The sequence below is a fragment of the Herpailurus yagouaroundi genome, unplaced genomic scaffold (assembly GCF_014898765.1).
Source record: "Herpailurus yagouaroundi ecotype Mexico unplaced genomic scaffold, PumYag 191, whole genome shotgun sequence".
Lineage (NCBI taxonomy): Eukaryota > Metazoa > Chordata > Mammalia > Carnivora > Felidae > Herpailurus > Herpailurus yagouaroundi.
In genome coordinates this window covers 6,960,561-6,971,678 of record NW_024412422.1, presented here as the reverse complement: position 1 = coordinate 6,971,678, position 11,118 = coordinate 6,960,561, and the positions used below count along the sequence as shown (strand labels likewise).

Sequence of the window (11,118 nt, the reverse complement as noted above, 5' to 3'; positions counted from 1 at the left end):
CAAGGTGTTTTAAATGAGGGTGTCCTGATTTGACTCACTTTTACAAAAGTGGCAGCTGTGTGATTCATTGCCAGGATCGAGAATGGAGGTGGGGAGGGGCGCTTGGGTGGCTTAGTCAGTTGAGGGTCAGACTTCGGCTCAGGTCCTGATTTCATGGTTCGGGAGTTTGAGCCCTGCATTGGGCTCGCTGCTGTCAGGGTAGAGCCTGCTTTGCATCCCCTCTCTCTCTCTCTGTCTCTCTCACTCACTCAAAAAGTGAATAAACGTTAAAAAAAAAAAAAGAGGGGTGCCTGAGTGGCTCAGTCAGTTAAGCGTCCAACTTTGGCTCAGGTCATGATCTCATGGTCTGTGAGTTCGAGCCCCGCGTCGGGCTCTGTGCTGACAGCTCAGAGCCTGGAGCCTGCTTTGGATTCTGTGTCTCCCTCTCTCTATGCCCCTTCCCCGCTCCTGCTCTCTCTCCCTCGATCTCTCTCTCTCTCAAAAATAAATAAACATTAAAAAAAAATTAAAAGTAAAAAGAATGGAAGTGGGGAGACCAGTTAGGAGTGACTTCGGTGGTCCAGGTGCAATGTCAGGGTCTTGGACTTAGGGCTGCCAGATTTAGTGAATAACAATGCAGAACACCTAGTTAAATTTGAATTTCAGATAAGCAAAGAACTATTTTCAGTATAAGTATGCCCCCCCCAAATATTGCATGGGGCATATTCATAATAAAAAGTTCTTCGCTGACCTCAAATTCAAATTCAAATTTTGCACCATCATACAAAAAAAATTCATTGTGTGTCTGGTATCCCAATGGAATCGGGCGTCCTGTATGTTATGGGGCAACCCCACCTGCACTAGGCTGGTGGGAGAGATGGAGAAAAGCAGGCAGATTCAATATGTATTGTGAAGGCACACTTGTCAGGCTTTGCTAATGTGAGAACCAGGTTCCTGGTTCTAAAGCACTGGGGTAGCAGTGTAGTTGGCTGAGATAGGAAAAACTTGATTGGAGTTGCGGAGAAACGATTTGGAATTAAAAAATAATTTTGGGGTGCTCCTTTCCTCGGAGGAGTCAGGGTCAAAGTCAGGCTAAGAACCAGAATATCTTCGTGTGCGTCCAGAGTGCGGCAGCTCCAGGAAAAACTCGTGCTTTGTCTTAGCACGCTGCTAGTTAAATGGACAGACGAGGAGATCAGCTCTTGGAGCCTCAGAGTCTGAGTTGGAGTGAGAACACCCATCTCGCAGACCAACGTCACCACCTCTTCCTTGTGTGCCAGCGATGGCTGAGCGAAGCATCGCCGATGAACTGAATTCCCAAGAGACAGAAAAGGGACCCAAAGACGGAACCTGCTCCTTCTCCGGGAGAAGGTAACGTTTCAGAGGGAGGGGCTTGGGAACCAGGCTGGGGAGATTAGGGGCAGATTGGAGGAGGCTTCAATAAAAGCAGGAGGGGATCGAGGAGAGAGCGAGAGAGATGGGGAGTGGTGTCCATATGGGACAACTTCCTTTTGAATGACTAAGTCTGTAGCTAGCAGCCGACACTGAATCCCGTCTGTGCGGCCTTTTAAAGAAAGGAATTATCCGTGGGGGGATTCTCAAGAACAAGCAAATTGTCTCTTGCTACAGATCGCTTTTCTTTTTTTAAAGACCAAAGTTTTATTTTTCTCCCACAGAATTTTATATTTTGTTGATTACAAGGGCATAAAATAGCAATAAAGGGCAATAATGCCCATAGTGATACATCAGGGTCATTGTTGACTTTCAGAATGGCTGCATCTGATGTTTTCGTTGATGTGTCTAAACAATACACTTTGAATCATAATTGTTGCCTTGTATCACTTTTCATGTTGATCTCCTGGTGTTCCTCACACACTAATGATCCCAAATGAGGTGTGATTCTCCAGTCCTGCTCATGAGAGCTAAGGAGGTATCTTAATGTAAGTTAAAGGGGGTTTTGGGGTGCCTGGGTGGCTCAGTCAGCTTAGCGTCTGACGTCGGCTCAGGTCACGATCTCGTGGTTCGTGAGTTCGAGCCCCATGTCGTGCTCTGTGCTGACAGCTCAGAGCCTGCTTCAGATTCTGTGTCCCCCTCTCTCTCCACCCCACCCCTGCTTGTGCTCTCTCTCTGTCTTTCAAAAATGAATAAACATAAAACAAAATAAAAAAAAAAGCTAAAGGGAGTTTTGTCATGGATTGTTCAAGAACGAACTACGTCTGGGTTCGAAGCCTACCGAATGCAATTTATGCTTTTAACAAAAAATCTTTATTCTTTAAGAAAGTGGAACGTGTTGCTAATAATTAAAAATCAAGATAGTCATTGTCAGATGATCCGGACTAAGATCCAGCAGGTGGGTGGAACAGAGCGCTGTCTAGATGGGCATCCACACTCTAGCTTGGGACAGTCTACACCTGGCTCACCTGCCTCATTTCTGTTTCCTGGAGTCATCTGTAGGCATTTGGGTCTGTGGTCACTGAAGGCTTTCTGCAGTAGGCTGAATGATAGCCCCCAAAGACAGCCAGGTCCTAATCCCTGGAACCTGTGAATGTTATCTTGGACGGCAAAAAAGATTTTGCAGATGTGTCCAAAGTAAGGCTCTTGAGCAGAAGAGGGTCCTGGATTATCCAGATATGCCTTCTGTGATCACAAGTATCCTTATAAGAGGGAGGCAGAGGGTGACCTGAACCCAGAGACAGAAGGTAGATACCGGCTGAAGCAAAAATGCTATGCTGCTGGCTTTTGAAGGTGGAGGCAGGAACCACAAGCCCAGGAATGCAGCTCTGGAAGCTGGGAAGAGCAATGAAACAGAATTTCCAATGGAGGAGGCATGGTCCTGCCCATACCTTGGTTTCAGCGCTGTGAAACTGCTTTTGGACTCTGGCCTCTGGAACTTCATCTTGGTAGTCCAGTGTGGGACGGGCCTGAGGAGGCCAAATGAGACAGGACGTGCTTGGGGGAAAGATGGTGGCCATTTTCCCCGCCATCTTTCTGTGGCTCTGGCAGACCTGAGCTTGGGTTTCGAGGGGGACACACAGCACATCGACAGTGGGCAGTAAAAGACTCTGATGGCATGAGAGGCATGGAGACTGGATTCCTAAAGTCTCCCTTCCGTGATAGTCTGGGCGATTTTTAGCTTGGCCCCGTATCGCCTCCTCATTTCAGAGAGTCCTGGAAAGTGAGCGGTTGCGACCCCCAACTCTTCAAGGGCCAGGAACCAGGCCATTCTGACGAATACTGGTTCTCTGGAAGGTACTGAGAGGGATTGTGAAAACATGCATTGTTGGGGTTGCACCCGCAGAGTTTCTGACTCAGTGATTCCAGGCTGAGAATTTGCATTCCTTACGAGTTCCCAGGTGATGCTGGGTTGAGGGACCACACTGAGAACCATTGCTCTCAGGATTTGAGTCTTAGAAGACAGAAGACAGGTGGTGAGATCATCCAAAACCGGTGGTTCGTGGCTTCCTCTAATGAAACTCCTGAATCTGATCTGATTCTGGGTATTCTGAGGATATGATTATTTTTTTTGTTTGTTTGTTTTAACTTTGTGAGCCATCCTGAGCGCCCTTGCTTTTTGCTTAAGCTAGTGAGACTTGCAACCAAGGAATTTTAATGGACTGAACTTGCAAGGAACACTAGGTCTAGAAAAAGGTGGGTCACACGGAACACCAGACCTGTAGAGAGTAGGTTGGATGTAATCTCTATTGGCCAAGACTTAATAATATGGATTGTAGCCAGCCTTTACTCAATGTCTACTGTGTGCCTTACGGGCACCAGGAGTCCTATAAACCACTATCAACCTTTCAGTCACTCTGAACGGAATATATATATATTTTTTTTAAATTTTTTTTCAACGTTTATTTATTTTGGGGACAGAGAGAGACAGAGCATGAACGGGGGAGGGGCAGAGAGAGAGGCAGACACAGAATCGGAAACAGGCTCCAGGCTCCGAGCCATCAGCCCAGAGCCTGACGCGGGGCTCGAACTCACGGACCGCGAGATCGTGACCTGGCTGAAGTCGGACGCTTAACCGACTGCGCCACCCAGGCGCCCCTGAACGGAATATATTTTTATTTTTCATTTGAGGAAATGAGAGGCCCAGGAATTTACTGTTGAAAAGAAAAACAGAATCAACATACATATTGTCAGTGAATTTGGCCATGCTGAATGGAGCACGGTATCTTCCTTTCTTTTGGGCAGATTTTCTCCCCCCCCCCCCCCTTTCTCTGGGTGACCAATGGCCCCATTAGCCTGCCTGCATCGACCCTGTAAAAATTCTTTTAAAAAGGCAAGAGGAAACCATGATTTTTTTAAACATCATTATTAGGTGTTTTAAAATTGTTTTGTCTTAAATATTAGATGTTCTGTAAACTCCAGAGCTATCAGAAAAGCCGTATGTGGGTTTTGACTCACAAACAGGTAATCAAAACAAACTTGACCCTTGGAATTTCATATGGAAAATAGTATGAGGCAGGACGTAAGCTAAGGTTTCTGAAGAAAACAGCTCCTTGTTTTTATTACAAAAAGAATCCTCACTGGACTCATATGCCCCACATCACATCCTCTTGACTCACCTTCTGCTTCGTCATTGCTTAGTAATAGGCTTTGTGCACGGGTCACTGGACAGTCCCTCCTGTTTGCTGCATAGGGTAGTTCTTGCTTTTTGCCCGAGAGCATCTCTGCTCCCCTGGTGTGGGACATTGGTAACAACCCATTTTCTTAAACTCCCCTTCCATTGGAAGCAGGAGACTACGAAAAACTCTTTCCTTACCGTTCCTCTAATAGAGGATGGCTGAGTGAATCTAGTCTCCCTTCTTGCATTTCTGATCTCTTGGGAAGACCATCCAGAGGGGTCGTCTTCAAAAGGCTGCTTGGATGCTCTCAGCGGGATGGAGTGTAAGTTGTGCACAGCAGGACCAATTCAAGATGGTCTTTGGATTAGCTGTCCCTCCTTCCTGTTTACTCCTTTCTTGGTACCCCACTCCTATTTTCCAGAAGCACTTCAGCAAACAACTAGCTGCCTGCAAGCCCAGGTCTCAGGCTCTGTTTTCTAGGGGGATCCAGGCTAGGCTAACCTTCACTGTAGGAAGTTAGAATATACAGATAAAAACACTAACCCATAATCCTGCCCTTTAGAGAGCTCTTCTGTTTTGAGTATATATTCTTAAAAGCATACACACTTTAATTTTTTTTTTAATGTTTATTTTTCAGAGAGAGACAGTGTGAGCAGGGGAGAGGCAGAGAGAAATAGAGAGGGAGACACAGAATCTGACTCAGGCTCCAGGCCCTGAGCTGTCAGCACAGGGCCAGAGGTGGGGCTCGAACCGATGAACTGTGAGATCATGACCTGGGGTGAAGTAGGATGCTTAACGGATTGAACCACCCAGGTGCCCGAAATGCACCTACACTTAGTAAGTAGTACTGGGATCATACTGTATTATGTTTGTCCTGGCTTTCTTTCACTTGCTAGGTTATATTTTCAGGTGATTAAATTTTCTCCATGTGATATTTAATAGCTGCACAGTATTTCATTGATGCATTATTTATAGAGCAGCTACTATGTCCCAGGCATGGTTTTGAGTGCTGAAGACCTAGCAGTGAACGAAGATCTCTGCTCTCGCGGAGCTGACACTCTAGTTAGGATCTTTCTTACATCCTAATGGGGCAAAATTTATTTAACCAATGGCCTATTGTCAGTTACTTCGATTGCTTCTGATTTTCAGTATTAGAAAACAATGCTTCGGTGTACATCCTTGAAGGTATTCTTTGAATTCATCCTCCATTTTCTTCTCTTAGGATAAACTCGTAGAAATGAAGTTGCTGCAAGAAAGCAGATGTGAGTAAATGAGGTGCTGGGATTCCCACCTAGATGTCTGTCTGATTCTGGAGCTCAGGCTGTTGATAACCATGCTGTTAATTTCCCTGCATTGAAAAATCATGGTAATGAAAGTAGCCAATGGTTCCTAGCTGGCTTATGATTTAAAGAGGTCAGGTCTGGAGTTAAAATACCTATATACATACATATGTATGTATATGTACATATATTATACATATTTTTAATATGTATAATCAGAATCCTTGGTCTGCACATCACCAGCTGTGTGATTTTTTTCTTTTTTTCTTTTTTGGCTCTGTTTCTTCACCTGTAGAGCCAGGCCAATAGTTCTCATCCAAAGGGGTTGTTAGTAAATATTCATTGAATGCCTACTAATCTCCAGACTCCAAGCTAAGAATGGGCAGTCCAGTAGGAAAGGGAGATATTATAATTACACAGGGGCGCCTGGGTGGCTCAGTGGGTCGGGTGCCCACTTGATTTCTGCTCAGGTCCTCATCTCAGGGTTAGTGGGATGGTGCCCCGCCTCCGGCTCTAAGCGCTGACAGCTGGGAGCCTGCATGAGCTTCTCGCCCTCTCGCCTTGTCCCCGGCCGGCCGCCCCCCCCCACCGTGCGTGAGTGTGCGTGCTCTCGTTCTCTCTCAAAATAAATATATAAACTAAAAAAAAAAAAAAAAATTACACAAATACAAAATTACAAACTGCTCTGTGTTATGAGAAGTATGGGATGCTATAGGAATGAATAACCAGGTGACCCCATTTTGGGTGGAGGGGGAAGGAGTTTAAGTCAGGTGGGAGCTGAGCTATGAAAGATGTATAGGCCTTAACTAGGTCAAGGGGGAAGCGAATTCCCGGAGAAGGAAACAGCAGTTACAAAGCATTTGGAAGATGGAATGCGATTGTATGTGCCTTCCTTTCCTACCTCCCTTGTAGTTCCTTCTGGAAATGTCTCTTAGATCTTCCCAGGGCTGGTTTCTCTTCTCATTTAGCTCTTAGTGCAGATGACATCTCTGAGATGCCCTCCCTGAACATCCCTGTAAAGTCAACCGCCCCCATCCCCACCCTGTGCCTCATTTTTCCTTTATTTCCTTAACAGTTACCACTGATTCAAACCTTCCTGTTCATTTGTGGAAAGTCTCCTCCCCCCTCTTACCCCCCCCCCCCAACTTGAAACCCCAAGAGGGGAGGGATATTGCGGGGTTTTAGGATTTAAATGCCGAATCCTCAGCTCCTGGCATCTAGTAGTTGCTCAATTGGATGTTCGATGAATGAAGAAACGGTGCTTGGGGTCAAGTCCGTGCTTGACAAAGGCGCCAGGCGGGAAGCGGAGAGGCTGGGCGCTCGGGTCCCGCCTCTGGGCTCGGCCTGGGGCAGCGCGAGCCACCTCCGCCGGGGACCTTTCGAGGGACGCGCCGGGGGCGGGGCCACCCACCCGGAACTCGGGTGCGGCGGCGGCGCGGGTTTCCGGCCGCGGCGGACACTTCCCGCGGAGGGACTGTCCCGTGGCAGCCGGCGGGCCGAGAGCGACGCGGAGGGTGGGGAGCGGCGGCGGCGGCGGCGATGGACGATCACAGCCTGGACGAGTTCCGCCGGCGCTGGCAGGAGGAGCTGGCGCAGGCCCAGGCGCTCAGGAAGCGGCGGCGGCCCGAGACTGCAGAGCGGCGGCCGCGGCGGCCCGAAGTGGCTCTGGGGCGCGGCGAGCAGGCCTCGGGGTACCTGGCGCTGGCCCAGGGCCTCCTGGAGGGCGCGGGGCGGCCCCCGGCTCCGCGGGCGACCCGGGCCGAGAGGCAGGACGCGGCGAGCCGCTCCCGCTCCCCTCCGGCCCGCGAGGCCGCGGGGGGCGGGGAGCAGCTGGTGGACCAGCTCATCCGAGACCTGGTGAGTGGCTTCAGCCTCCTGCCGAGGTCCGGGCCTGCCCCGGCCACACACCCCTGCAACGAAATGGAAAGTAACTGTGCCAGCCGGGGTCTGTGCATGCATAGAGTATCTCTGGAAGTGGTAGTTTCCACCCTGGGTGACCTTGTTTTCCCATCTTGGTAGCAGTGTCTGCAGACCTTTTTTGGATACCACTACTGGGTTGGGGGCGTTGCTATCGTAAATCTAATGGGTAGAAGTCAGGGATACTCCCGAACATCCTGCCGTGTATAGACAGCGCCCAGAAGAAAACGATCCAGCCCACAGTGTCAGTATCAGCTGGCGAACTCCTGCTCTTCAAGAACTCCTGTAACTTAACAAGGGTTGCCTTTAGGGAGGCAAGAGGTCTCAGGACGGTTAGGAAGCAATTGTTTTTATTCTGTAGAATATTCGTATTATTCATTTTTTCCCAATTGCACACGTATTCATAAAGCAGGAAAGGAAAAATCCTTTCGGCACTACCATTGGCATGGAGGTTCTTTCTCGCTTTGTGCACGTGGATCCTTTCGGGGGCTCTGCAGAGAAGCTGGGGACCCTCTCTCCCCTAAAGAAGGCCCCCTTTACGAAGTTGGCATGGTCAGGACCACCTGAAACACATCCATGGTTAAGGGTTACGGCAATACAACAGGTTTTAGTGGTTCAACTTAAATTAGGCTTAAGCCTTCTACAGCCTCCCAGTTTAGAGTAATTGTGTAATTGGCAAAAGCTGTTTTGAGAAAAAATGGTTTATTTAACAGTTCTGTTCAAATAACATTAATAGCTATTGGGGTTTTCACCAAGTTTCTGGTCCTGTGCTCTGCCTGTCTCTAAGTTGAGAGAAGCTGTGTGTGTGTGTGTGTGTGTGTGTGTGTTATGTGAGTTACAAGCTCTCCTTTAATGTGAACAATTGTCGTATATATGAAAATTCTTGCTGGCGTCACTTCTGCTTCTATAAGAAGTGGGTCATCGGGGTGCCTGGGTGGCGCAGTCGGTTGAGCGTCCGACTTCAGCCAGGTCACGATCTCGCGGTCCGTGAGTTCGAGCCCCGCGTCGGGCTCTGGGCTGATGGCTCGGAGCCTGGAGCCTGTTTCCGATTCTGTGTCTCCCTCTCTCTCTGCCCCTCCCCCGTTCATGTTCTGTCTCTCTCTGTCCCCCAAAAAATAAATAAACGTTGAAAAAAAAATTAAAAAAAAAAAAAGAAGTGGGTCATCACTAAGGAAGTCTGGCAGATGTAAAAATAATCTTTGAATGCCTTGGTAGGGTGGTTTAGCACCAGATAAGGGTAAGTTGGTCAGGCCAGTCCAATCTATGCAGAAGTTATTCCCTGGGAAATAGATTTGTAGACTAAGGCAAGACCAGCTCATGGAGGTAGAGAGAAACAGGAAAGTGGATTGTTAGGACCGAGGCACGGTTGGGGGCCTGCCAGTTAAAATCCAACCTACTGAATGTGGCAGTGCCTTCAGGCTTCATAAGAATCCTGGGAAGTACCTGTTGTTAGTCTCCTTTTATGAATGAGGATGTTCAAAAACGGTTTGTGTAACTGTTCCAGGGATACCTAGATGATAAGTTCTGGGGATTAAATTTGGATCCAGGTCTCTTGGACTCTAAATTTCACCAGCTAGGAGTTTTGCAAACCTGACTGAATGTAGGAATCCCCTTTGCTTTATTAAAAGACAGGTTCTGGTCTGTACCTAGACCTGCCTAATCAATATCCAGAGGAGGCTTCTAGAAATGTGATGTTTGAGATGGTCAGGCAATTTTGAGACCTTGTTCTCTGCTGCACAGTTTCTTTTGGTTTACTGTCTTGACTCTTAAAGGCTTTCTAGCCCTAATACTTCTGAGGGATAGGCATTGATACCAAAAATAGTGGAGCCCTAAATGAAGTGTTCTAGAAATGGAGGGGGCTTGCCTACTGTAGGATCCCAGGGGCGTACTGGCATCAGAGTTTATTTAAAAAAAAAAAAAAAAGCCTGCCCTGGAATGCATGCCCATGATCTCCTCTGTTGCCAAAATCCCCACATCAGGTACTGCTGGGCTCTACATCCTACGAACATGCAACCTTCAGGGCGCTTTTTTTTTTTTTTTTTTAAGTACTTTAAAATACTATAAATAAAATTACTCGCTTTCTCCTTGGTACTGCTTTAAGGGTTTAAAGACCTTCAGTTCTCCCAACAACCCTCTTCCGTGGCTATTATTAGCCCCATTTGACAGATGAGCATTAAGAAAGTAATTGATTTTCAGGGGCAGTCAACCCACTCTATCTTAATGTGAGAAATGATGGTAACCTTTATAGAAAAGGCTTCGATTCCTAGATCAGTAGTTGTAAGCCCCAAAGACCAGAAGTCAAGCAGATAATGCAAAGGAGTGAGGTAGCCTAGGTATGGCTCATTCCACCCTTTTTCCTAGTTCATCGGGTGTCTTGTTAGGTATCTTTTCGAGGTTCCAGTCATACACCTATAATGCTTCGATTCATGATGGCTAGCTTTTTTTTTTCTTTTTCTTTAATTTATCTACTCTGTATACCCAACTTGGGGCTCAAACTCACAACCCTAAGACCAAGAGTCACATGTTCCACCAACTGAACCAGCCAGACATCCCATGATGGCTATCATTCTTTTTGTCACATTAAATATTAAACATGACCGTGTAGAAATGACTTTCATGATATCCCTAAAAAATACTTAAATTTTTTTCAAAGCCTTGTCCTCGTCTTGTTCTTGTTTTTCTTCTTTTGAAAGTTTTCTCAGGGGCGCCTAGGTAACTCAGTTGGTTCAGCATTTGATATCTCAATCTCACGACTGACTCATCATAGCCGTGAGGTTGTGCCCAGCATCGTGCTCTGTGCTGACAGTGCGGAGCCTGCTTGGGATCCTCTCTCTCCACTTTCTCTCTCTGCCCCTCCCCTCCATCATACGTGCTCTCTCTCTAAATCATTAAATGTTTTTTTCTTTAAACCAAACCCTGCATAAAATCATAAATGTACAAGTTGGTGAGTTATCACGGGCGTACACATCCATGTAAACAGCACCCAGATTTCAGAACAGCATTATCAGCTCGTCAGAACCCCCAACGTGTTCTCTTCTTTCACTCTCACCTGACTTCTAACACTTTATTTTAATTTTGTCTGTTTTTGAACTGTAAGTAGAATCCTACATCTCCTGTGTCTGGTTCTAGCACGTAGCATCATGTGTGAGATTCATCCCTATGAACATGTCCTGTTTTATTCTGTTGATGGGCATTCTTGATAAGTAGTTCAACAGCCAGTTTGGGGCTGTTGGGAGTAGTGCTGTGAATGCTTTGCATATCTTTTGGAATGTGTGTACCCATTTTTCTTGGGTACACACCTAATCGTGGAATTGCTGGGTCATAGGTATGCAGATGTTCAGCCTTAGTAGCCACTGGCAAACAATTTTCCA

General features: G+C 47.0%; 1 protein-coding gene across 3 annotated transcripts in view; it reads left to right on the top strand.

Moving 5' to 3' along the window:
• The first annotated feature begins 1,232 nt into the window (after nt 1-1,232).
• The window catches only part of FBXW8 (F-box and WD repeat domain containing 8), a 126,747-nt gene continuing 116,861 nt past the window's right edge, over nt 1,233-11,118 (top strand). The window contains exon 1 of one of the 3 annotated variants that reach the window (XM_040443779.1): nt 1,233-1,350. Coding sequence is in view for 2 of the 3 variants with exons in the window: in XM_040443777.1 (XP_040299711.1) it covers nt 7,370-7,687 (318 nt within the window). In the remaining variant the exon portion in view is untranslated. Of the gene's footprint in view, nt 1,351-7,286; nt 7,688-11,118 lie in introns of those variants that run through there. The other 2 variants (XM_040443777.1, XM_040443778.1) reach the window with 2 other exon arrangements.